The following is a 27737-nucleotide window of genomic DNA, read 5'->3' as shown; positions in this document are numbered from 1 at the left end:
GTATGCAGCCTTCAAATGCGACCTCAGGAGGACGCAGCCTCTGCCACTGAAATGAGACGCATGTCTGCGTCCTACAAAGGCTGCAACCTCTCTCTCTCTCTCTCTCTCTCTCTCTCTCTCTCTCTCTCTCTGTTTTGCTTTGACATTTGACAAACCTTTAAGACAATGAAGTGAAAGTCATACTGACATAGATGAGAGCTACCGTATGTGTGTGTGGGACGACGTGGGATAAGACCCGCCCGTAAATGTGATCTTTAAATGATGAGCCAGTGGAAATTCTCATTTTAGTGTGCGTTTGCTTCGAGTCAGGACCACTACACAGAAAACAGTAAGAGAATATTATTTACATGCGATTGATTTGTGAATATTAATCATATATACATAATAGTAACTATGCTACATTTCTATGCTACATTTTAAATATTTAATCATTTGGTCATTTTAGAAGTTGCTTGTGACTATTTTACTTCACTGTTCACTGCTGACTGTTGAATGGATTAATGAATGAATTACACTTAATAATAATATTTTGATTATCTATTGTTACAGTGTTTTATACAATAGAGATAGTTTCAAAGCAGCTTCACATGATTAAACAGGAAAGTAACAATAAAATATGCAAACTCTAATTCTGCTATAAAGCAGCTGTAGCTAGACAATAGTGTCTGCGCAATAGTTGACTACAATCAGTTCAGTGTTGGTTTAGTTCAATTCAATTCATTCATTATGAAAGTTCAGTCCAGCTCTACTGAAGACTAGTGTCAGTGTTATTAAACAGTTAATTGTATTATATCACAGTTAACTAATAATTGCTTAACAGTTGTTCAATTGTTTTATTTGTTATGCAGGAAGAAATGTTGGCTGCTTTCAGAGGACTTCCAAGGATTCTGCTAATATTCAGTCTAGTACTGAACTCCAGTTTAGGTGCAGACACTGGATGTAAAGACTGGAATTTTAAAGGAGACAGAGAAATCTGCTGCAATAAATGCAAGCCAGGTACAGAGACATTTACTGACAGCAATGTACTGCATTATATTATAATATTTTTGCAATACTGATATATTCTTGTAAAAATGTATCTTAATTTTAAGATGCAATTTAATCCTTTTCCTTTTTAAAAATAATTTATTGGAATTTTAAAGACGCCAAAAAGCGGATTACAGATTATCACTGAAATTACACATTAGTGAAGGAAGTTTCAGATCATTTTGAAAGTGTCACATGAAAAGGATGTGGTTTAGCACGCAAAAGGAAATCCATGAATTCTTCTCTCATTGCGTAAAGATGACTAGATCATCATTAGAGAACCCAATGGGTTGTCCTAGAAATCGAACTATAAATAAGGAGCTCTGTAAAGCTTACTCGAAATGACCATTTTCATACCTTCCAAGACTGGGTGTGATTCTCTATAAGCAGTAACCTTCCCTATGTTTGTGTCATTCCAGATATCAGACGTTATATATTGTATGACATCAGTTAAACATACAGTGAAACTAAAATGTTAATAAGTTATCAGAATAAAAAAAGGTTGAACTTTATATTTTTCTAAATATATGGGGGAAAAAAAACTTCCATAAGACTTTTGGACACCTTTTAGTGATTAGAGTGCTGAAGTCATGCGTCTTAAAGTTTTGAATGTGTATAAGATTCAATGGCTGTGCTGAAAGCAGCTGCTTGTGATTACAGGGAACCGCCTGGTGGAATATTGTGGAACAGATCCAGAAAAGCTCTGTACCCCCTGTGAACCTGGAACTTACGTTAATGGTGTTGAATTGTTTTGTAAGAGATGTGCCCAGTGCATAGGTATGCTCCAGTTTTACATCCTCACTTCCATTTTGGTTAGCAAAAGATAATTAACGGCTATGAGAGAAAAAAAATTATTTATCTGCATCATCATAAGCTTTGAGCTTTATGCCGAGTACATAATATCATACTTAGTAAGCATTAATCTTTCTGTTACATGTTTACAGGAAATCAATTTACATATAAAGCTTGTACTATCAGCAGCGATACAGTATGTGGATGCAAGGAAGGATATCTGTGTGGAAACGACAAATGTTCCTTCTGTGTTGAGGAATGCAAGGTCGGAGAGGAGCCCACCAAAGAACGTAAGACTTGAATTGAACTTCTATTCTTGACCTTTTCAGATTAAGAAGCTCTCAGGCTGTTTAATATCAAATTGCTTGCTGTTATGCTGTATTATTTTTAATTAAATTCTGTAAACTGATGCTTGCAGGATCTTGTAGAAAATGTCCAGAGGGAAAATTTAATGATAAAATCCACAGTATGTGCAAAGAATGGACAGCAGTCAGGTAGTGTAAAATTGGCTGTTTAAAATTTTTGATATTTTTTTCTCTGAAATGCATTTGCCATAAAAGTCATTCAAACGTTCTTATTTATTCTCTAGTTGTCCTGATGGACAGACTTTGGTCAAAGGAAATGTTACCAGTGACAGTACATGCATAAATTTAGGTAAGAAGGGAATACAGGAGAAAATAACTTGGATGGCAAGCAACGTGCCGCATCATCTAATGTTTTTGTGTCTGTTACAGGACCTTTATCTGTTGTGAAAACAAATCAAAAAGGTAAGTGAAAATATCTAATGGAAAAAACAAACAAAAAACATTACCACCATTGCAGAGCTGTGCTCAAGTTAATTGAACTTATATTGTAATATGAATTTTATCAATATCAAATATCAAATATTAAATATCAAATTCTAACCTCAAGGACATTTTTGTTTTCTCTAGAACAGATAAACTGGCTTCCAGTTTCCATTGCTGCAGGGATGGCTGTCCTTTTTATCATAGGATCCGTGGTTGCATATGTAAATGCAAAATACAAAACAGAGAAGAAGCCAAAAACCGATACCCCTGACCAAGGTACCATTTAGACCTCATTTTGTCTTTCCTATTTCTTAGAATAAAACTACCTGTCTTGATATTGTGTGATTTTACAGTATTGTCATTCCTTTCTTTTAGACGACTCAGACGTGTCCAGCATAATGGTTGTTGAGCAAGAAGACTGTAGTTTTCGTCATCCTGAGCAGGAACAGGGTAGCAGCTCAGAGTCCATCAACACGCAAGACTCAGAGTCTAAACTCATAGTGTGAGTTTACTGGACAGTATTTTTTTTTTATCTGACTTTAGCATTTCTACAGGAACAAGAGGACAAAATCTCTGAGCATCTGCTAGACTGTGAAATACATGCTTGCCTGGGTGTTGATAAGCCTTTCCAGTTGGTGTATCAGTGATTAATTTGAACAAAATGAGTGTCATTTGTTCTGAAGAACAAAATGAACTTTCACCTCTGAGTTTTTAACTTCTGAAGCCTGGTGCACCTTCATAACACAAAGATGAGAGGTTGGTAATGTAGGTGTGCAGTAGCAGACAGTGTGTCAACACTTTTATGAGAGTAGGTGTCATCTACTGGTGCTCGCGTCACATTTTCAGGTCAAAGACCTCTTGAAATACCCTGGTGGGCTTCCCCACTTTTTTTTTAAAAGAGCAGCATTTTAAAAAATGATCTTTGGATCAGGAACAAAGAGACTAACATGAGCACAGTGAGACATGTTTGCGCTTTAACCATTTTTATTCAATAATAGTTCTTTTTCCAGTTGTTTTTAATACTATGGTTTATTGTCTGGAAATCAGCAGAGTGCAGAGTAGTTTTTAGGTAGCTAAATGTGGTTGACTATGTCATGTAGTTAGAGAACTGCTGAAACTAAACATGACCTCGGGATTTTTTAGTGTATTTTACATTTCTGTACATTAGGAATTAAAATAAGTAAAATTGTCAACTCTCACATTTCTAAGCCCCGGGTTAACAAAATTATGATTTACTGTTCATTCATTCACAATTCATTCTTTACTTGAGGTTAGGAATTTATCCTGTGCATTTAGGTTTTGACAAGTTGACCTTGACAATATGGCGGATTGCTTACGTATAGAGGCCCATAGAAACTGTCACTAATGAGGCATCTATGTATATCTATGGTTGCATAGATGCAACCATAAAATCCTCTGAAATTGCAAGAATATGGAAGATTTCCTTTAAGTTTATTCTCACTGAGAATGGAGGTCAATAAACCAGTTCAAGTGACAAGCCTCTGACATGGTTTTACATATCTAAACTAAAAGGATTGTTCAGTGGACTGTATATCCTGTATCTCCTGCTGACTCAGTGGGAGTTCACTGATGAGCAGAGTTGAAAAATATTTACTGTATCTGTTATGTTATTAATATAGGAATCACGATGAATCATTTTGCATTCCAGTTTCATTTTACTCCCACATCTAGACATACGTGTGCCAACGTGCCGAGCTCCACATCCACAAAAAAATGAAACGCACTATTTGGCTCCAAGGAGCTGTTTTGTCAGGGCGTTATAAGCAAAACAGTAATGAAACGGGAGTGGAACAACTGGTGGGTGAGCATGTGATAATGGTGGATAATCTTTAACAGTCAAAAAAGGGTCACCCAGTTTGTCACCTTGTGCGTCACCATGCATTTACTATGTAAAGCCTTATACCGGGTAATCCTTTAATAAAACAGCTCTACCTCTTGTATATAAAAACAAAACACGTTTTTTTTTCTTTTTTTACACAAGTTTCATTTTGTAGGAAGAGAAGGTCTCACTGGAAATTTAAGTTTGAGGTGCTTTTTGCAGAGATTTGCATGAATTTGTTGGTAATTAGGGAAAGTCTTAACCTTTACATACAGTTCAAACTGAATTCCACACAATTTCTGCTGTGAATGTAAAATGTGTTTATTGATTTTATGCGTGTGTGTCTTCTTTACAAAGTATTCATTAAACTTTATATAAGCAATGAAGGCCTAATGATTGATGACAACACATTACACATTTACATTGTTGTCATACTATACAATGAAAACATATACAGTATAATGTTAGCATTCAGCATCAGTACATAAATACATGGAAGTTTCATATCCTCCAGCCTTGCCAAACAACTGCATTTATATATATAGATTATGCTGATGTACACTACAAAGAAGGAAGACAGCTCAAGCCAAAAGTGTAAACCACTAAATATTATTAAAATAATATTACAAACAGTAAATGTTTGATTTCTGCAATGTGAATGCATGACCAGGTTCTGCAAAAAAGTTTTCATAACTTCTTACATAAGGCGACCATTAGAAATGAAAATAAAACTTTGGGCAAATAAAGATAAGTGTATTTCCTGGAATAGAGGGGGAAAAAAGTACATGCAATTTATAAGGAATTCCTGCTTGAATATCTTAAGAGATTAAAAGTCATGCAGAAAAACTCCAAAGACGTTCACTCAACCATGTGCCAACTTCCTTTATCAAAGCATAGTATCGTTTCAGGTTTTCCCAGAAGTCAAATCTGTAATGCCAAGTACTGCTAGTGGTGGCTTTCCCTCTGTGGTCACATACCAGCCACTAACTCGCTGTTAAACAAAAATGAAAGAAACCAAAAGAGCATGACGTGACTTAAACAGATGTTTACTAGTAATAGCAGCATTATCTGGATGGACTGTCCCTGTTTTGCACGTTCAAGTTGATTTGTTGATTACAAAATTATGCCAAGTCTTGGAGAAAGCAGAAGACTAGAAAGCCCCAAACTGCCAGCACATGCATGCATTTCTTTAATCTAATTTGGTTATTAATTCAATATTGCGGTTGATTTCACACGTTTGTATGCCCAGCATCACTGCTGTTTGCAGTTCTCTTTCGGTTTTGTATTTTCCTTTTTCTCCTTGGGCTTTACTCGTCCCAGTTTGTCACTCTGTCGTTTCGTCGGGGGCACAAAAGTAGGTTCCTCCAAGGGGCTGTACAAACCTACTTGTGAAGTTTGATTTTGACAGGAATCTATAAGTTGATAATTTTATAATTATTATTCATACCATTCATAAATGCTTTAAAAGCCGTTTGCGTTATGTGAATGAATGAAAGCATCATGACTTCGACCTGATTCAGCTGCATCCTTCCTTTGAAAGGTGGGGTCCAGCTCTTCTGCAATATTCCTGATGGCTTGCGCTTGCCTGTGTGGTGACAAAAAATGAAGTTAAAGAATATTTCCTGAAAATTAAGCATAGTTTTCATAGTTCACATGAGAAAATTGTGATTTACATAGTCATGGAAATGTGACTAGGGTGCTGATTGTCTGGGGTGAAGTCATCAACCGGGGATTGAAGACCTTTGGAATCCAGTCTCTGCCTCTGTATAACACAGCAAAGTTCATAACTGAATTTCTTTGGACTACTACAAAAAAGGCAACTAAAGGTCAGTTCACTCTGGTCCAAACAACACAAACAGCGTTTTAGAATTTGTTTGAAATCGGTGTTTGCTTGACTCAGTGTGAATCATTCTTACATTTCCAAAGAACACATGTGGCAATACTGATGAATCATATGATTAAAAGTAAGGTTTAACCAGCTCATCAGTTTTAATATCTGAAGGAATGTGCCTAAGGCATGCAAGGACAAGATTATTCTGCAGAGCTGTCATTTGATATATTCAGATAGTAGGAATTTTTGGTTAGTTAGTAACAAGTACATGATTGCGCAATAACAAAATATAGTGTCAGGTCTAAAAATATGGCTACCTGTCTGTCGCATGCTGTTCTATCATCCTCTCCATATTCTTGAACAGGTTCCAGCTCATGAGACAGCCGTTTAGCCTTTATCTCCTGTTTCTGCATGAAACGTGCAATTTCCTGCCACAAATTTGATAATTAATACACCCATTTATGCATTGGAAAAGTGGCTCTCATTCGAACTCTTACCTCATCTTGTGCAACCTGTGCTGCTCTGAAGTCTCCAATAGGACAGTCCCTTCTAAGAGGAGAGGAACCTTGTGGAGTCTGAGAGAAGAGAACACACTTCCTGTTACTGATGGGAATATGAAATAATCTTTGTGGAAGAGCACTAATAGGGCTGGCCGGTATGATGGTATATACCAAGGGTGTTCAGTCCTGCTCCTGGAGGTCCACCTTCCAGCAGAGTTTAGCGCTAGCCCTAATTAAACACACCTGAAAACCTACAGACATGCATGTTGGAGCTAAACTTGGCAGGAAAGCTGCCCTCCAGCAGCAGGATAGCTTAGTATATAATATACCAGTGATATTCAATCACGTTCCTGGAGGCCCTCAAAACCAAACATTTTGAATGTCTCCTTCATCTGACACTCCAATTTCTAAAACATCTAATGATCTGATGACCTGAATCAAGTGTTTTTGATTAAGGAGTGAGTGGCATATACCAAAAACTGTGGTAGATATATTTGGTCTTGTAGTTCACCTCTTCGGCCAATCTCTCCTCCTCTTCCTGAAGCCTGCGGGCAAGCTCCTCATCCAGCAGCACTTGCTCCAAATTTCCCAAGTCAAGCGCAGCCCTTCCACTCCTGAGAGCAGGTCCTGTCGGGTAATACAGGCAAAATCACAACCAGATAATGTGGAGAGGAGGGTTTTCAGGCCACCATCACCTTCAGCTAGTTGAGCCACAAACAGAAGTGTCCAATCCTGCTCCTTGAGGGCAACTGCCCCGCAGAGTTTAGCTCCAACACACTTACCTGGAAGGTTCTAATAATCCCAAAGACCTTAATTAGCTGGTTTAGGGGTGTAATTAGGGCTGGAGCTTTCTTCTCCTGGATTGTTAGCCTTTCAGGACCAGAATTGGACACTTCTAGCTGAGGCCGTTGAATGTGGATTTCCATTTGATTGAATGCATTGGGAATTTTACTGGGTAGATTACAGCCCTGAAAACACACCTAAAAGGACACACAAAGTAATAGCCAAATCAAAAAGTAATTACAAGGCCAAGTCAAGAAGAACCAAGAATATTTAACTGCTCTAAGAGAAAGAGAAGCAGATGAGATTTTGAGCTTTTTGAGAAACAAGGATGAGATCTAGTCTGACTGGAGAAGAGATCAAGCTTAGGTAAAATCAGATGACACCAAAATAATGGTTTCAACTCCCAAGATGTACACCGGAAGCACACAGGAATGGACAGGAGTTCTTGATCACTGATTGGGGATGATTGGAAAGCAATCAGATGTAGGGACAGCCTCAGTCACACTGCAGAGAGGGGTTACCTGCTCCAGGAGATTGCCCACTGCAAGACTGGAGTCTTTGTATCAGTCTTTCCTCCCTCCTGCGCTCCCTCTCCAACTCTTCCTCTGTGCTCAATCTTTCTTCCTCGAAGGTCTGACAGCGCTCACTTTGACTTCGCCTCACTCTATGCTCTCCACGCTTGTGCTCTCGGTCTAGCCTCCTTTCATCCTCCGTTAATGATCGAGGTCTCTGCCGTGCGTTTCTGCCTCTCGCCATCTCCCAACTCCTCGTATCTCTCACACGGTCCTCCACTTCCAATTGTGACACTCTCTGCTGCAGTGAGGGGGCATTATTGGAGGCTCTTGGTCTAGCCAAGTTAGAATCATCTATGCTGCATGTCCTGCTTCCTTCACGAACAGATGTCCGCCTGACATTACCATGATAGCTACGTCGCATGGAAATGTTCCGTCGAAACCCCTGAGCTTGAGAGTGTAGACCTTGAGTTTCTCTGAGGTGTGTGAGATCATCTCTTGGCATACTTTCTAAACACTGAACTCTTTCCCTAGCATCCCTGTGACCATTTTCATATGTCCTACAACCGTTGGCGAGATAACTGTTAGAGCGCTTCCGTTCATCAGGGAAATGAACATGTCTTTCCCTAAAACTCTCTCTATGGCCACAACCGTCTCCCTGCAACATTCTGTTACGATCCTCCCTCATGCTGCTGTGTCGACTCAGCCCCGTTCCCGAGACCTGATGCTTCTGTCGCAATATTTTCTCAAGTTTATAGACTGGTTCAAAAAGATCATCATCATCAGAGCTGTGGCTAAGGTAGCCTTGCTCACTCATATCGTTCTTTATGAGCTTAATGACATCTCCCCATCCACCTGACAGATGTGAAGATCGGTTACTGCTGCTTTGGCTGGTCATGCTTTTATCGTCCTGCTCTAAATGAGCTTCGCAAGGTCTGCCGATCAGCCTCCTCTGCCCTACAGGGGGCTTGCTGTCCTGTCCTATGACTGTGTGCCTACTGTACTCAATCAGGTCCTCCTCAGAGTCCGAGTAGGTGGGCGAGGAGGAGTGCTGCCATCTTCTGGTTGGAGACCGGTTGTGTGGTACATGAACAGGCCGGGGTAAGTAGGGACGAGCAGGAATACTTGTAGACTCTTTAGTAAAGCGAACCATGCAAACATAAAGCAGGGGATTTAAGAAATGGTTAGCGATCAAGTGTAGCAGAGTAAAAAAGTTAACATATGATGCTCTTTTTAAAAGCAAAAATAACAAATGAAGATAAAACATGCATTACATGAGAAAAAAAAACATGGAGTTTCAAATGAATTCAGGGTAATTTAGGACTGGTTAGTAGTGTCATCATTTTTTCACTCATGTCATTCCAAACGAATTTTCACCTTTGGGTGAACTATACTTTAATTTTGCAGGCATGTATGAAGACGATGTACTTAAAGCAAAACATGTTCTTTCTACATTTTCTTTTTATGCCATTAAAGGATTTCAGCTTTTAATGTCAGACACAAAAGATGTGGTGAAACCACAGAACTTTTCAAACAGAAAACAAACTGGACTTCAGGATCTTATCCCAGATGATGTCATGTCCTGTTGGGATTAGAAAGCTGGCTATGTGTGTCATATGTATGATGGATGCATTAACAGTACACTGCATGTTAAAACAAAGAATGTGTGTATTATTTCAGTAGATTTAATATTCCAAGTTTGCTGGAAGATGATGAGTATTCAGAAGTATTCTGTGTAAGAAATAGTCATCTGTGGTGTCACGTTATTTTTTACAGAAAATCAGATGCTTATACAGGAAACAACCATTTGACTAGACAGAAGACACATGTGACAAGACATTGAGACATACATTCTTACTATGAACATGTTTACTACTCATTTCTCCAAGAAAGCTACTTCGTAAATAAGGGAGACAAACAGAAATACTGTTATACAGCAAAATAACTGCTTTAATCATGTGTAAGTCGAGTTTCTCACATTGTGCCATCAGAATGTGAATGGCACCCATATTAACAGTATACAGAATTTATAATGTATGTGAACATGTCGCTGATTCCCAGAAGTTCTACTGAAAGTATTCTAGCAGTTAAGCACATTTTCGCTGGGCCTCATGTAGCAAACTAAATGAAACTGCACTATAAACCTATTTATCAACATGAACTTTCACAAATAAAACTCAAAATCAGACTTAGTTCAGATGATTTAAACAGTTTATAGCTATACTATGGGTTTTGGGTTCAGTGTCAATGTATATGTGCCCCCCTTGACTTGATCTCACACTCCTAATAATCTATAAAAAAACATGGCCATTATGAAACAAAATATTAAATGCAGTAATCTAGAAATGTAACTATTTTCTATACAGAAGTGTCACTTTAACACGCAACTGTCAGTGTGAATACAACGTGAGCCTGCTGTCATAAAAAAGTGGTCTTCCTAAAAACTATTAGACCACTTCATAAAAACTGTTCAATAATGTCATGAGTATTTTACCTCTACCATCTTTATGTTGGTAACTGCTCCTGTGTCTCAAATAAAGCTCTTCCTCTTCCTGTATCCTTTTTGCTATTTCCTAAAAAAACAACAACAAAAATAGGCTTTACAGATCACAGCGGTCATTTTGGGGAAGTGAGGATTTGTGTTTTTTTTTAACAAATTTTAAAGGAATATAAAAAAAGTATGTAAAATATAGCTGTGAATTGTATTTGAAAGAAAAAAAACCTACTATACTAGGCATTTCAGAAAGAAATAGATTGCCAGTTATTCTGTTATGACACACCAAGGTGAAACCCTCAAACCTAAGCGTGGGCTTGTGACTAGAAATATATCCGCTCACACACTCCACCACAGACGCTAGTGATAGTCGGCATACGTCAACAGAGGGGAATTTCCACGCTGACGTATCAAAGGCCTTCAGACCTGCCTGCTCTTACTGCAAAAAGCCCACCATGTCGAATCTTCAAACAGCTATGTGCTAGGTTTGCAACTAAACTGGCAAACAGGGGACACAATTTATCACACAGCTGACCACAATGACTCACAAGTTTCCTCTCACAAAATATGGTTGAAACATATCTTAACTGAATCAACTACAGTACGATTACCACAGTGACCATTTCCATTCTTTTAATCACATGCCTACCAACCTTTTGTGCCATTTAAATAAATTTGAAATATATGCATATTTCATTAAGTTAAAAACTGATTTCTGTGAAAGCATTACTTGAACCCCTACAATTTTATATATGCTTGTAAATCACTAGTGTCTCGCTTGGTTACTCTTTGAAAGATTTCTTATTTTATATTTCTACCTTCCTTTAACGGTGTTATTAAATACTGTCCTTTAAAGTCTTGAGAAGCAGTCATAAATGTGACAACAGTCTGTATTTGAGAGAATTTACAGCACTGTTCCAGAAGATGGCAGACTTCTGTCTTTATGAAAAAAGTTATTTCCAACAATCATAAAACTTTGACTTCTACGGAGCTAAAATCTGGGATTTGAATGTGGTTTACATACTTCGACATGAAGAACTTAAAGAGCTGGGCTGAATATTTATTAAAAGGTTTTTGAAATGCGAGTTAGCGTTAAAGTCCGTTAATGGTCACAAGGGGGTGCTAAGGTGCCGGTGGAAAATTTGAAAGAAAATAAAAAATATATATTTGAACACTATCCTTTGAATTGGTGTTCAATTTTTAACTTAAATATGTTTCTCCAATGTTCTAATAGCAGAAATAAAACTAACACTAAAGCAAGACATGATGTTGACTTTGCTGTTAACTACAAATAAAAAAACACATATACTGTATAAAATTAATACGTATTTTGGCTTTAGCCAATGACAAAAAGCTAGTTTTTTAAATTTGGAAAATGTTGAATGATACCATGCCTAATATTTTCTACACACAGCATAAAAGGATCTGAATACATAAAAGAAAAAGAAAAAGTCTCTGCATTAAGTAGGAGGGTCCCTCATCTCACGTCATGTTAACCTCCTCAGCAGTATCTCTTGTGTCTCTTGCCATATGGTCCTAATTAACCTGTTATGATGACCTTTCTTACTTCACAGCACCCACAGAATTAAATCCATCATCCTTCGCCATTTATCATCCTGCTCAAGGGGTCTGATTGGGAGATTATCTGGCACCTTGACTCACCCCTCCAGATGAGGTTTGTTTGTGTACACTATTAGAACGACTGGGTGAGAATGATGTTCAGCATTACTCTTCCCTGCTCCTGTAGGAGCTCGATAGGACAGCAGGCTTCAGAGCCGTGTGTGGAGATGATATTTAGATGCGACCTGCTGCTTTAATTAACACTGGGCTGCAGGGGTGTAAATATGTATAATTAATGCAGCGGAATGACATTTTACACAATATGCGAGGCCTGTCAGTGCAAAATATGCCATACAGGTTTGAAAACACCTTCAAGATTACTAGTAAATATGAATAAGCAAACTGATATTTTATAATGTTTATTTTAAAGCTTCATTTAATTCAATTTTGACTGAATGTTTTGTTAAATTGATTTTTAATTCAATTCAACATTTCAAAATTGCAATGAGCACTTTTGGTGCTTTCTGATTACATCTTTAAAAAAATATATATATATACTTGAGAAGCAGAACTGTAATGATTTGTTTTCAGAGAATATCTGGAATGTTTTAAAACCAAACTTTTTATTCTAAAACAAAAAAACTGATATAAAAAAAAAAATCAAGTGAGGCGAAAAAAATGTAATGAAAAGTTTTTAAACTTAACAAAAATGTTTGTCATGTCAAGTCATGATTCTTTCATGAGTCAAAAATACCTGCAGAAACAGAGATCATGTTCACTATACAACTCTGAATCATAAAATGTCCCAAATGTCAAAATTCTGAATTAGTAAAATACTGTAATTTGAAATGCCTCCCAGGGATGTTGACTCAGAATCTACATTTCTGAGATCACCTTCATGATAATAGGTGGTCAGGATCTAATAACTTGATATGCCAATGTTCTCTGACTCAGTTGTTCTACTTGCTGAGCCAACAATTTCCAGCTTTGCCACCTGAATCACCCTCAAGACGCTCCCAAAAACACTTTCCACAGTAAGCCCCACAGGCAGTCTGTCTTCAAACAATTCTCAACAAAAGACTCCTTAATTAAGGTTCGCTGCAATGTCATCCAAGTGAAAAATAAAAGTTAATTATTTTTCTTGGCAGACTCAGAAACCTCGTTGCTACCTGTTTAAAATTTCTCAATTTGTCCTGGAGCATTAAAATAAGAACTCAACAAATGCAATCAGGAGGTCTTACATGCAGAAATCTTTATCTCTTGCTTTTGCTAAAGTATTATTTATTATAAAAATGCGTTAATTGAACTAAAAAGTGTAAATCATTTTATCAGGACAACTACTATTCTAGGCAAATTAACTGTCTGGTTAAAGGAGCAACCACTCTCAGAAGCAAGACACTACAGGAATTGTTAAAACAAAAAATACAAATTTGGCATTATTTGCCGACTCATGGCGTTCCAATCCTGTATGAGCTGCTTTCTTATGTTGAACAAAAAAAGAAAATATTATTTTAAAGAACTGAACAGATGTTGGTTCCGATTGACTTCCATAGTAGGGAAAGGAAAACTATGGAAGTCAATGGGGACCAAAAACTGTTTGATTACAACTATTCTTCAAAATATCTTCATGTTCAACATTAGAAAGAAACTCATACAGGTTTTTAATGACATGAGGGTCAGTAAATGATGACAAAATTCAATGAATTATCGCTTGCAGCTTTTTAACCACTATGCCACACCACCTCTAACACAAATAACTGCTATAACATGCGACTCCCTAATACAAAGCCCTCACTAAGGAAAAGCTGCAGATCCATAGAGATTTCCTTTTATTTCTGGAGGAGAACATTTCCACACTCAGCTTTTCTGCTTGTAAATCACTGAACTCGAAGACTAGAAGCGCGCCTGGGGAGGTTATTTAAGGTCAGCTGGACTTAAATGCATCTGAAGTTGATTAATGCACAGTATGAGCGTGATTTTTGCTTTATAGTAGCTCGATGCTCATTCTACCGTGTGGTCTTTGCCAGCACTTCTACTCCACAGGAGACTAGCTGAATACATCATCTCACTGGTGTCCCACAGTGACTCATTAATTATTGATCCATTTGATCCCTCAGACAAAGTGCTCCAGAGGTGTAAATGAAAAACAGAAGGGGTGACGTTTACTGAGCCTGGAGTGTGTTACACACCTCGTCCTCCAGCTCCCTCCTCCGAGCTTCATCCGAACGCCGCTGGATCTCCTCCTGAATCATGCGTGCGTACTCTGAGTCTCGTTCCTCCCTGCACAGAAAAAAAACACCTTTGATATAATGAAAACAAGTAAAACACACATCTGTTTCCTTTAGTGGAAGGAGGAAATCCTGAGACTGTTGCACTATTGGACAATAGTGGACTATGGACATGTTATCAGCTGAACTGAACTACTGAACTGCTGATAAACAGTATACAACCATGAACAGACAGTGTCATACCTGATACCGTGTGACTAGTCTTTGACTGTGTGTGTGTGTGTGTGTGATCTTACAGCTGGCGAGTGGCCTGGTGCTGCAGCATCTGAGCCCTCTGCTCCTCCTCATCCTGGAGTCTTTTGGCTACTCTGATGTCTCCTTGCACCAGGTGACTCCTCTGCACATTTGAGTTGTAATACTGCTCAACTGTTGAAGAAAGCATGCATGGTTACAAAAGAGCACATGGAAGACACACTACTGTTTAAAATTTATTTTAAAAGAAACTAATGTCTATTCAGCAAGGAGGCATTAAATTGATAAAGAGTGGCATTGATAATGATATAAAAAATTCAATTTGAATTTTCTATTCATTAAAGAATGCATAACAGGTCCTAAAAATATTAAGCGGAGCAATTGTTTCCTAAACTAATATAGTAATAATGTTTCTTGAGCAGCAAATAAGCATATTAGAATAATTTCTGAAGGATAATGTGATACTGAGAGCATGGGGTAATGGCTGCTGAAAATTCAGCTTTGGAATAAAGGAATAAATTACATTTTGAATAAATTGTATTTATTTATTTTACAATATTACAGTTATTTTTATTGCTGCATTTTTGTTTGCATAAACATAGGAGTAAATCTTACTGACACTAAAATCATGAACTGTAGTTTATATCAGAATATTTAAACCTTGAAAATTATTTCTAAACATATGATGTATTTGTTTCAGTAAATAATGTAATTAGACCCCCTGTAGCCTTACTGTGAAAAGGAAGTGCACATTTGCACAGAGAGATGATCTGATTTGACATGTAAATCAACCTAATCAACATAATTTGTTTTGTTTTCATTTAGGGGTAAAAAGGCAGAAATGAAAAACATTAAGTTAAAGATCTCTCGATCTCTGTGGATGGCTGTTATGAGAACAGACTAAAACTAAACTCAACTCTACCTTATTTGACCAAGCAGGACATTTGAGTTGACCAGGCGGACTGACTCACATGAGAGGTCTTGTTACCTTCTGTACTGAAACACCCTTGTATTTCTAGGTGTGTGAGCACCACTTTAGAAGTTCACAAAGGACGGGTGTAAATGTCAAGGCTGAGAAAACAGATTTTAAGCTTGCATTAAAATGCTTTAGGTGTGGCAGATGAAATTAGAGAAATGGGACTTACTTTCCTGTTCCTGCAGGTTATGAGCTAGAGCTCCATCCTCCAGTACAGCAAAACACTGGCACACTGCAGAGGAAAAACAACACTCAATACAACTGAAAAACATTTAACAGCTGCTGAGCTTTTATCAGTGGTCTACGATCATTTCAGATTATAAAAGTATAGTATCTATAGTAGTTTAACCATAAATTACTATTACTATTATAATACTGACAGACATTTGAACTGTGTTCAGAGACATGCCGTGTTTGTCATGTCTTTAGAAACCACTTCAGGTCATTTTAGAAAAGCTAATTTAAAAATATAAACACATATTATCCCTTTAAAAAAAAAAAGTCTTAAATTCTTTATATACTAACTTTAAAAATGAGACACTCAGATTTCATAAAGCCATAATAACAGTCTACATGACAATAACTGACCCAGAAAAGTTAAAAACAAAACACACTTGTGGTTTTGGTCCCGTAAGTGTCACATTTCATTTTAAACCCTTTTTTAATATAATTGAAAACCCAGAAAGGCTCTTGCTGCTTTAAGGAAAATCTTAAAAGAAATCTGTATCATGCTACTGAAAATAATTTGTCTGTCAATTTGTAAAACCAAACAAAATTTAAGTTATGTCTATGGGGCAGGCATTTCACAGGATTTAAAGGAGAATTACGAAGATTGCATTGTTTTTCTGTACTAAAGTGTTACTTAGCAATCAGAATAAAATTGTCTAAATTGTTCTTTTAATGGAAGGATTATTATCACACATTATTTTCTGTGGTAATCAGCAGCATTTTGATGCCATTGATAGAAACTAAACTTTATTTAACCCAGAACATTCCTTTAACAAGAGGCAAAAACACAGAGTATCAGGTCAGTGAACTCTGAATTTAACAAATGTGCATGTGAACCGAAAAGTACAGTTCTTGAGAGACTTTCAAGCTGAGATACAGCCACATAAAATACACAAAGTTGCTGCTTATATGAGAGCGGAGCGCAGATCTTTTGGAGCACTAAAGCATCACAGAAAAAAAAAGTTAAACAAACACCTTTAAATAAACACTACTCAACACTACCTCTTGGGGTGCTGTAAATAATTTGGGTGATAATGGACAGTATACAGTAAACCTAAAAAAGCTCAGTATAGTTTGTATAATATGTTCTGTACACTGCAGAATCCCTCAAAGAGTTAAAGTGAAGAACTTTGGTGCTACATGTTGTGGTGAATGTTGAGTAGTGTCGATTGAGGCAGTGTCACTGGTGTTACCAAACAAACATATACAGCTCTCACAAACATGCTCATGGCAACAAAACTTCAACGATCCCGTGGTGCCACCCCTCAGGATATCCACAAAGTGTACACCAAATTCAAATTTAGCAAAAAGCAACCTCAAATTCAGCGATTTCCAGGGCGGCTGAGTCGCAGAGGGTTTCTGAAAGGAATACGGCCTGTAATTGACACAACAGCTGGAGTCTGAGGCTTCAGCGCTTGTGCTGGACCTGCGGTCTGGACGGAGAACATTACAGACCCTGAGAGCAGTAACAGTTAGCCTTTTACTAAATCAAGAGCCACCCCATCAGAAACTGTTGGATTCACACTCAACAAGACGGAAACTTGAAAAACAAATGACCTCTAGCTACATCTGCTTTACTTCAGGATGGCCTGACTGAGCAATTATGTTGAATTAGAGTTGAATGACCTTAATATCCTAATGCAGACTTCAGCACAACCTCTGACCTGAGCAGCTGCTGGGAATCTATGTATAGCTGTGAGGCCCAGCCACCCTGTCTGGTGGGGTGAAACTACCGACCCCTAAAAACTAAAAATGCCAGCAGAGAGAAATAATCCTTCTGTGGGGTATCCCATGTTTAAATGCAACTGTTTCAGTTTCTGAAAAGACAAATGCATTTTCTGCTTGAGCCCACCTGCTGCATACTGCGATAACCCATATCAGATTACACAGGCACCTCCCAACAATGCCCTCACGCATCCACATTCACCCAGAGCACACACACATACGCCTGCACACAGGAGGAATGGTTTCCAGATGTGTCAGCAGCAGGAAAAAGACAAGCCGAGTAGAAGCATAGTGTGATTGGTGGCGTTTACTTTGGAAAGGCATACAGATAAGGGCAGAAAAATTATGGTCAGTGTCTTTGTCCTCTTTTGAGACATCCAGTGGCTCGGTAGACTCAGTAGCTGGTTTGTTTTGTCCAGTAGCCAACATACTCTCTGCCTGGGGACAGGCCATGACAAGAACGCTAACATCAACAGAAATACACTATAGAAATATTTGTGAACCCTATATAGTCTATTCCTCGCCAATATCTAAAAATATGTTGATGCTGCATTACAAATGACATGCAAACCTATTCATCAAATGTCAGGATAACTAGAGTTAAAGGTTTAGACTACTGTTCAAAAGTTTGGGGCCAGGAAGATTTTTTATTTAAAGCTGCGGTAGGGAACTTTTGACGCTCTATCGGTTAATAAACAGAACTGCTTGCGTCTTGTGGAAGAACATCATAGCCGGAACTACTTCTCTCTGTTTATGTCTATGAAGAATCACAAAGGTACTGGGTTACTCCGCCGCGGTACCCCCGAAGCAATCCAAATTGTCCGAATATAAACACTTATTATAGGTGCACCCTAGTGATTCAGGACAGGCTAAAAACACGGTTGGGAAAATGGATTCATGGTGTACTCGCTTATTATATACATTTTCCACATTTTGAACACAAACAAAGTTATGGCCCGCAGCTCTGATTGGTTGTTTTTTACCGGGAGCGGTATTTCACAGATTATCTGTCTCATATTCTACTGTCAGGACATAATGACAGGTTTAACAAATATGTAAAAAATATATTTTTACAAAAGTTACCTACTGCAGCTTCAATATATATATATATATATATATATATATATATATATATATATATATATATATATATATATATATATATATATATATATATATATATATATATATAAGAAAAGAAATGAATACTTTTACTCAGCAAGGATTGATTAAAAGTGACAGTAAAGACATTTATAATGTTACAAAAGATTTCTATTTCATATAATTGCCGTTTCTTTCTATACATCAAATAATCCTGTAATCAATTTATCAGCGTTTCCACAAAAAAATATTGTGGAAAAGCAGCAAATTAGGAGTTTATTGAAGCAAGTGTCATAGTTAATAGTTAGTTAATAGTGAGAATTGGTCCCCAAACTAAAGTGACCGACAATTATTCTCAAACTTAAGATTCAATTTCAATCGATTTCTTTTGTATCTAGGTGTTTATATCCAATATGACGCTAAAATATAAGATTCACGACTGGGCTTTCAGTTGGATCATACAATTATCAGTTTAATTATCATTTAATCAGAGCTACTATTCTCAGGAAGCATAACACAGCAAAAGACATGTGAAGCCATAATGATAGCATGCAAGCCAAGCACATACGCCAACAGCCAACTATTAAAAACATCTGGTCTGATTCCTTTAGGCAAAACAATCCTAATAACACAAGAACAACAGAATTAACTACTGAGAGTTGAATTTAGTATGTTGATAAGGTTTGGCCAGGAAAACACATTAGTCTGCTTTCCAAACACTGATCTGTCCTTCAACCTACACCTAAACTGATAAGATTCCTGACAGCAGTGTCCACCCCATAACAGTTCAGTTCAGTCAGTGCTGGGATTTCTGCTCATCTTTATCTACAGACGAGGAACTCCAGAACCCCTAAAAGCAGGAGGCTCATGTCTCTAAATCTGCAGTCAACAAAAAACAACACTCACAGTTTCACACGCCGAAAGTATCGTCCATTTCATCCAGTCAATGAGGGAGAAGCTGTACATCTGCGTTACTTTAAAAATTCACTATTGACGCTCTAAACACCTGTAAATATCATACACTGCTCTCATTGTAGGAGGAGGGATTTGAGCCTGGAGAGCCGGTTCTAGCAGCGATGTGGTTTAGTGGCCCTGATCTCAGCATTCAGGTGTCTGATTGGGGCGTTGAATGCATTGGCAGACAAAGGGGTGTGGACAAAGTTGTCAAACTAGTTTTGCAGAAGCCAAGCCAAAAAGACATGCTCATATTACAAAGTCAGGCAAAACATATGTTTGAAAGCATATATGCATACCTAAAAACATGAAACGCACATTTAAAAAATAAGATAGAGCAGTCACAGCATTTAAAAAATAAGATAGAGCAGTCACAGCATGCAAAAAAAAAAAAGTGTCAAATCATGATATTGCTCAATTAAATGTGCCCTTGCTGATGAAGAATATTAACTTCTTTCAGAAAAAATATTTATGGGCCTAAATATCTATCTGGGAAGAGGTTTCATGACATAAATAGGAAAAAGGGTCAGTGAAGGCACGGAGTAAAGGATGCAAATGGGTTAAAGTTCAGAGAGGAAAGAGGCTGCTTTTTCTCAAGGGAACTGTGGTATAGAGACAGCATTCCCAAGACTACAGCAAGAGAACTACCAGAGAAAAAAAACATCCACGGGAACTGATAAAACAAGAGTGAAGACAAAGGGAGCTCACTAAAATATATTTTTTACACAATGCTTTGGGGAACTAGTATTGAAAACAAACTGAGGAAATGAAAACAGTGTTGCTCTCAGGCCAAGTTTAAAGGATAAAAAACCAATGGGAAAAACATGGCACAGTAATGCATAGACATTGGTTAATTGGGTGATCTAATGTAGTCTTTGTTCTATAGCCGGTGCTTGTTTAAGCGTAAAAATACAAAGGAAAACAATGAAAGCATTATGTACAGAAAGAGAATGGAAGGGAAAGCATCATCAAGATTTCCCCTTTCAAAAGAAGCATGGGAGACAATACTGGAGCAAACCGAGCCATGTAGTAAGGCTTTTTCACCAATGGAAAAAAAAGACAGCTCTTTTGCTTCAGAGATATACAGCAGACGTCTGGAATGTTAATCAGATCTCAGACTTATGAGTAAAAGCTTGCAGCACATGAGACATCAGAATGGCAATCAACAATCAGTCCCATAGTGATGTGACAAATTCTGGAATCTTAAGCATCATACAGAATAATGAAATGAAAATGTGTCATGCAGGTCTTACCCTCCTGGACTCTGGGCAGGTTGGACTGATCCACCTCCAGCTCTGCCATGACTTCTGGCACTGCTCAACAACTCATGCCATTCAGCAACACCTACTCATGAGAGAGAGAGAGACTCTGGTTAGTGCTAGACCAACTGGGCCAAAGTGGCTTATTTGGTCACCGTGAGTGTCCCAACAGATACACAGTTCACCACCGTCTCATTAAATATATATTACTTATGAGACCATAAGGCACAAATCTTTTGACAAACCACTGCTAGAATACTTGCATGTTACACAACCCACACACACACACACACACACACACACACACATCTCTACATATTTACTTAAAACACAAATAAAAAAAATATATATAAATATATATATATATATATATATATATATAACAGGAATAAGGAGTTGTATAAGACGTGTAAAAAAGAAATATTCAAAAACAAAACGTCAAAAAGAAAATCAATAAAGTAAAACAAAGTCCATTTAAATAAGTCATTCTTTTAAACCATTTGCAAAATAAAATAAAACAATACAAATACAAAATCAAATCAAAATAAAGGAATTTCTTTAAGAAGTAATCTGTAAATAAATGCAAACAGCCATAATAAATAAATATTTTAAACATTAAATTCATTACTGGCCTAAAAGTAATTTTAATTTGGACGTAAATTGCAAAAATATCGACTCAACCACAGCATAAATTGTGTTTTACCATAATACACTGTCAGGAAGCATAAACAAACACAGTGTGAAGACAAAATATATGACAAAGTAGGTAATGCAAAAGATCCCCTAAACAAAACAAAACAAAACAAAACGAAACGAAACTAAACCAAGCAAAAGACAAACAACCCAGCTAAAGTGAAATGAATGGGCACAGTGCGGTAACTGGATCTTCACATTCCTCACGATTTTCACCGCAATGAATCATCACAAAAACATCAAACACTGAAAACATGACCGACTACAGACACCAAACACAGTCCTTACCTGCTCCACGCTTCTCTTCTCTGGAAATGCTCTTTTCTGCCTCCAACTACTTGTTGCGTACTAGGGGTTACTCAAAAAACTCTCACTTCTCATAAGCTCATACTTGGATCTGGCGGTGTCTGAAACTAGCCTGAACTATAATTACCCAGTTTCAAAGTTTCCGACTACACAGACTGTTTTTGACAACGAGACAATGGCATAAGCTTCCACACAGGGATGGGAAGCCAGCGCGGACAAACTTCAGGCTCCCTCCCTTGACCAGCGCGCTCATTACATCACACTGTTGCGTCCAATCACATCAAACATTAACACAATTATCAATTAACAACCCATAAAGAGGGGGGGGGGGGGTGCTCTTTAAAATATACCTAGATCAAAAGTATTTTATTCAATGTAATTATTGAAATGTACATTAAATTGACAAAACATAATTAAAAATAATAGCAAATTATTATATTAATTATTATTGTTAAGTTTAATTAGGCTAAATGAATAGTGGATAATAAATGCATAGTATTTTACTCTGTTACAAAGTGTTCATCGGAGGAGTGGGATGATATTCTGCCCTCTACTGGTGACTGAGTCTTTAAATCCATGCATTTTGAAACTTTTCTCTTCGTTATGACACACCTGCAGGCTATTACTAAATGATACTTAAAATACATACCGTATTTAAGAAAAGTAGTAAGTATCTGTCATTGCTGCTTTTTTAACTTTAGTAACTAAGGTCTACTGATCAACTTCAAATCTGAATGGGGGTTATGACCTGATATTGCAAATTGTAGCCTACATTTCTGTATTGCATTATTTTTTTATGTGCATTGGACATTTGATTTTATTGTGCATTTGAATGTTGTGATTTTGTGATCTTACATAGCCTATTTAATTAACAGATGTAGCCAGACTGAGAGTGACGTACATCCTTCATTTCTCAGGTCTGCTCTCTCTGATTAAACTCCGAGCTTTGTAAATGTCAAATGTGCATCACTAATACATCTTTGTCAGCGGGTGATAAACAAATGTCATGCTCTCCTCAGCAGATGGGTAATCTGGACTTTATACCCCTGAGCTTTATTTTTATTACCTTCATTGACATACATGTTTTTGGAATCAGTGTGGCTGCCTGAATTCCCAATAAAATATTTTTACCTGCATCAGTTAAACAGCCTTTCCTATGAATTTAAAGAGATATATTTTCATGTTCAACGTAAAAGGACTACATTCATGGGCTAAATGAATCACCTGATATATTCATAAAATAATCTCTTTATGTGTTCTGCTGTCTAAAGACCTTCAAGATGAACATTTGCACACCTGTGTCCCCCAGTTGTCAAATCCAGTAAAACAGGTCAATGAGATTCAAAGGTGATAAAGCCACTGTGGACCTGCTACAACACCCATCCCGATTTATTCATGGATATTAACTCAGGATCCACATTTTATAATAGAACTCTCAATAAAAACACTGCATTGATTATGATTCACTCAGTTTCGGTAGAGTGGTGTGTATATAAGAAAAGAAAGCTTCCCTCCACCTCATTCACCAAAGCCTGACGTGATAGGACCTTCAACCTGCTGCAGAGATGAACTGTAACCTGCTCCTGTCCTGCTCCGTCCTCCTGCTCTCCTGCAGTCATCTGTTAGCACATCCTGTTTCTGACACAGCTGACATGACTTACAGCGGCCCTGGTGAGTGCATTGAGACATAATGTTTCAGATGTTATTATTTCTCTTACTTTCTCTTGCAAATTTGTTCATGGATGTTCAGGATCAATAAATGCTTAAATATATATTGAAGTATTTTCCAAGGATACATTCTTAGAACAGTCTTTCTCTCTCTCTCTTTCTTTTCCACTGATACCCATTTTCATTGACAACTGGCTTAAATTAGTAGACAGGGTGCAAAAATGCAACATTCATTTTGTAATACTGGTGCCAGATAGCAATGCATGCAATTCTGCCATAGCTGATGAAATAAGGACTGTCTGATTGCTGTTTTAGATTCAGTGGAAGAGGCCGGAGGCGTCAGTCCAGATGATTTCTCTGTCTCTGATCTCAATGATCTCCTGCAGAGGGCGGCAGTCCTGGAATATTCCCCGCTGCTCAGCCGAGAGAGTGAGATTCATTTATCTGACACAGACATTTAATCTCAAAAGATACAAGTGCACAATCTTTCAGTGTTACTGAAAGTACTTCTGCAGACGAAAAGAAATCCCTCTTTTGTATGCTCATACTGTTTTTTCACAGATATCAAAGTGCCTGGGCAGATTCCTAAAGAGGCTCTTAGAGAGGTAAATGAAATAATCTCTAAGCATGTAAATAATGCTGTGTTCATGTGTCTACATTTTCATGCAAATATGTGAGCAACAGCCTCTCTTTCTCTTTTAAGTTACTGTTAGAAAAACCGTATCGCCTCATTCCTCCCAGCGGCCTGTGGGGCGGCAGGAGACAGTTCAGGAAGAGAAGCGGCGGTGCAGATTGCTTCTGGAAATACTGTGTTTGAGGCATTCGTGACATACTGAACTGAGTCACAGGGCTTTTATAGCTATTCCTACCAGTATGGACTCTCTCTTTCACACACACCCACACATAAATATACATAATACAAAAGCAAAAATATACAGGACACAGTTATAAAACTTTTGTGCAAAACAGTTGCTTCACAGAGAGACTGATGTAAACCACTAACGTAAAGTATCTGAGATTTTTTTTTCACATATCTTCAGCTTGTATGTGTCTGTAAATTTTGAATAACATATAATTCTGGAATATTTGAAATAAGTCTTTATAGAAGAGACCACAATAGCTGTACTGTATATGACATATAACTGTAAACTATAAATAAATGCAAAAATAAAATAATAAAAAAATGCCTCCATTATTTGTCAATAATGTTGTAACCCCCCCACCCCCTGCCTGCCCCTATGTAAAATGAAATACAGAATATTTGTATATTTTACAACTCCTTTTATTTCATGTTTTACAATGAGTTCTTCACAGAGATAGCATGCGGATTGATTGGTTCAAGCTATTTTGAAACTGATGAATCAAACAGGCTATTCTTCAACCTCGGAGGCTGGACATCCACTTAGCTGGAGATGACAAACGGTATCTAGATGCATCTACGGACTTACTGAACACACACAAAAAGAAAAATACAAGCCAAAGTTATGCTATGATACGTGTTCAACACAACTTGCCACCTTTACTCTATTTCTATAAAATATAAAGAATATTAAATAATAAACACTTTTTTGGTCATATGGCACCAAGTCTTCTATGGGTCCATTAATAACCTTTAACATCCACAGAACTTTCCATTGCAAAAAATGTTCTTTATAGTGGAAAAGGTTCCTTGGAAAATTTAAATATTCAGTACAGTAAGAAAAAAAAACAGCTCTCTTAAGAACTGATCTCTTAAAATTCCAAAAAGTTTTTATTTTTATTTATTTTTATTTTTTTTAATACCCATTAAAAATCATGCTGTTGCTGTTTTACAAGAACAGCAGTTCAGTGGTTGTTTGATTACCTGCTGTATACTCTTGAGGGTAAGGCTCTGTGTATTGTTACTCCTAAACGTGGCAGGTCTCTCTTCTCCAGATCCTCAGTATTAGGCCACAGAACCTCAGGAGAGTCCATCAGATCTGTGTCCTGTCCCTTCTGCTCAGTTACTGGAGTCATCGCTCTCAGGAGCTCTATCATCTAACAGCACACACACACACACACACACACACACACACACATGCAGTAGTTAAGAGTAGTTCAATATTCCATAAACAAAAACAGCTGAATGAACTATTTCTAATTTTTATGACTACATAAGTGTCTTGACCTCTCTGACAGTGTGAGCAGCAGTGTGTACAGGCTGACTGTCGCCCCACGACACACACAGCAGCAACAGACAGACAGACATACCAAACATCCTCTTCATTATATCTGTAAAGCAGAACACAGTCATAATGATGCACTAATAATTTATGTCTCAAAAAACGTCATTGTTTCATAAATAAATACATAAGTTACATAATAAAAGAAAATAACCAACAAATTAGCAAATTAGGCATTAAACATATATATACACACACAAATTGAAAGAAAAAATAATTTTCAGTTTTTCATATAATGATCCTTTTTTTTGGACATGCACTATATGTACATGTACAACTGAATTTTTTTCTACAAAACATATGACATAATGATTAGCACAAAGAAGCAAATCAGAACCGAAATACAGTGAATGATACATAGCCTCACTGTTGAAAAAATAACAAACACTTTGTTCCTTACCTGAACAGCCTCCAGCTATTCCCAGGTGGTCGTTGTTGTACAGAACACAGCGCTACACTGAGCTTAAAGTCTTGTCTTCACAGTTTATATCCTTAGAGGAGTATGACCAATAACCACGTGTTTAGAGTCTAGAGGGCAGTTACCTGGCCCATAAACCCTGCCAGTAACTGACCCCATCACTGTCCCCTAATAATAAAGCAAAAAATGCCTCTTCAGCACAAGCACAAATGCACACACAGCAGTCATTTCCTGTTATCATAAACTATTATTCCCATAATTATCACAGTTTAAAACATTTTCTTTTAGTTTAGTTTTAAAAATACACTAAAATAACTTGAAAAACAGGCTTATCTTAAGTTTTCCCCTTTTATTATTTTACAGCAGAGAGAATATAAAGCATTCAGAAAACATCTTTCATATTTTAAGGGCAATTCAAAACATTTTGCATGGCTTCAGCAGCTGAATTCTCTTTTTTAACATATCCATCGATTCAGTGACTCTTTAACATGCACAATTACAAAAATAAATAGCTCAAACCAGGGGGAAGGAAGAAAAACAAAGACATTTAAGAAAAAGGAAACAAAAAAACAAAAACAAAACAAAAATCAGGGGTCGTCAGGAAAGGAGAGGGCTACATAATTGGGAAAGACACAGAGAAAGACAGCTAGAGAGGAGAGGAAAAGTAGATCTAACACTAGTTTAACATGCAAAGTGTAGAGAGCCCCAAGTGTAGCTTGTAATAAAGGCAGGGCCACTATTTTCTGGGTTTGAAAGGGATGAAAACGTGCAGCTCCATGAAGGGTGTCATATAAGCACTGTCCTTAAACTACTGCATTCTAATCTCACAATACTGCCATTTGCATAAGAGTAAGTCAGCTACGTGTGTCCAACATATCGCTGTCCCCATTAGGTCTACAGGTCTCCACTTCAGGAATTGCTTATTGCTCTGTGTCCATGAGTGGTGGGATGTTTCCTAGGGCCCTGTCCTCCCTTTTCTAAAGAATGGATGCGCAGGCAAGGCAGTCTCTGTTCGAAGCCATTGATGCGACAGACAAAACTAATGAGGTATCTTCTGAGGGCTGAGCTGTGATACCGTTAAAGCTGAAGCAGAATTGTCCAAATGAACCCGTATGCGACCAGATGAGGTTATTGTCTGGCGTTTATAATCTATAGCTATTCTTTAAAATGTTTTGAAATGTCTATCTATGACTACAATAAAGTGATGATGATGATGATGATGCTGTTGATGAATCGATCTGAGCAGCACTTTTTCATTATTGTGATACAGTATACCCACGGCAGTGTGTTTATACAGTGACTACAGGATCCGGTGAAGCTGCACTAAACCGAAACATCCATGCGTATTTACACAAGCATCAGACGCATTCGCATTCGTAGATCTGCACCATTGCAACGGGCTTTATCACTCTTATCAACACCAGGCAGTTGTTTGACAGTTTGTCAAACCAGTTTTTAGGGACCTAGGGTACTCTAACTCAGCTCACATAGTTGATTAAAAAAAGGTGAACAGCATGACATGTTCAGAATCACAGTAATTTGATCAGGACAGTCTGGCTCGTTTCCCAATAAGCAGCAACTAATTCTCAAGTGACCTGCTCT

General features: G+C 37.5%; 3 protein-coding genes and 1 long non-coding RNA gene across 7 annotated transcripts; 2 read left to right on the top strand and 2 right to left on the bottom strand.

Annotated features, from left to right (window-relative positions):
* Positions 1 to 168: 168 nt before the first annotated feature.
* LOC113041460 (tumor necrosis factor receptor superfamily member 9-like) lies at positions 169 to 4824 on the top strand. The gene is made up of 9 exons (XM_026199997.1): positions 169 to 328; positions 849 to 996; positions 1687 to 1803; positions 1971 to 2108; positions 2237 to 2312; positions 2408 to 2472; positions 2553 to 2585; positions 2751 to 2882; positions 2982 to 4824. Exons 2-9 carry the CDS (start codon positions 855 to 857, stop codon positions 3110 to 3112), a joined length of 834 nt encoding a protein of 277 aa, XP_026055782.1. The 5' UTR covers positions 169 to 328; positions 849 to 854; the 3' UTR covers positions 3113 to 4824.
* On the bottom strand, positions 4752 to 22092 carry ccdc187 (coiled-coil domain containing 187). Of its 4 annotated transcripts, XM_026199994.1 has the most exons (13): positions 21831 to 22086; positions 20844 to 20934; positions 15752 to 15814; positions 14651 to 14780; positions 14316 to 14406; positions 10567 to 10645; positions 8082 to 9206; positions 7289 to 7404; positions 6775 to 6852; positions 6595 to 6705; positions 6120 to 6208; positions 5958 to 6031; positions 4752 to 5858 (listed from the first exon to the last, which is right to left on the bottom strand). In XM_026199994.1, exons 2-13 carry the CDS (start codon positions 20890 to 20892, stop codon positions 5698 to 5700), a joined length of 2166 nt encoding a protein of 721 aa, XP_026055779.1. In that variant the 5' UTR covers positions 20893 to 20934; positions 21831 to 22086; the 3' UTR covers positions 4752 to 5697. The 4 variants fall into 4 exon arrangements, 3 of the variants coding, with proteins under 3 accessions (XP_026055779.1, XP_026055781.1, XP_026055780.1); XM_026199996.1 differs by lacking the exon at positions 8082 to 9206 and having other exon boundaries at positions 21831 to 22075; XM_026199995.1 differs by lacking the exons at positions 20844 to 20934; positions 21831 to 22086 and adding an exon at positions 19543 to 19740.
* A 1321-nt stretch (positions 22093 to 23413) lies between these two features.
* uts2a (urotensin 2, alpha) lies at positions 23414 to 24625 on the top strand. The gene is made up of 4 exons (XM_026200396.1): positions 23414 to 23519; positions 23832 to 23945; positions 24078 to 24121; positions 24220 to 24625. The coding sequence occupies exons 1-4, from the start codon at positions 23414 to 23416 to the stop codon at positions 24331 to 24333; spliced, it is 378 nt and encodes a 125-aa protein (XP_026056181.1). The 3' UTR covers positions 24334 to 24625.
* Positions 24626 to 24801: 176 nt separating this feature from the next.
* LOC113041760 (uncharacterized) lies at positions 24802 to 26288 on the bottom strand. The gene is made up of 4 exons (XR_003275465.1): positions 26118 to 26288; positions 25663 to 25766; positions 25360 to 25532; positions 24802 to 24963 (listed from the first exon to the last, which is right to left on the bottom strand). It is a non-coding gene; the product is annotated as an uncharacterized LOC113041760 (long non-coding RNA).
* Positions 26289 to 27737: the final 1449 nt, after the last annotated feature.

The sequence above is a fragment of the Carassius auratus genome, chromosome 23 (genome assembly GCF_003368295.1).
Source record: "Carassius auratus strain Wakin chromosome 23, ASM336829v1, whole genome shotgun sequence".
In the NCBI taxonomy this organism is placed as follows: domain Eukaryota; kingdom Metazoa; phylum Chordata; class Actinopteri; order Cypriniformes; family Cyprinidae; genus Carassius; species Carassius auratus.
Note: the sequence above shows the minus strand (reverse complement) of the source record. Positions and strands in the feature narration are given on the sequence as shown.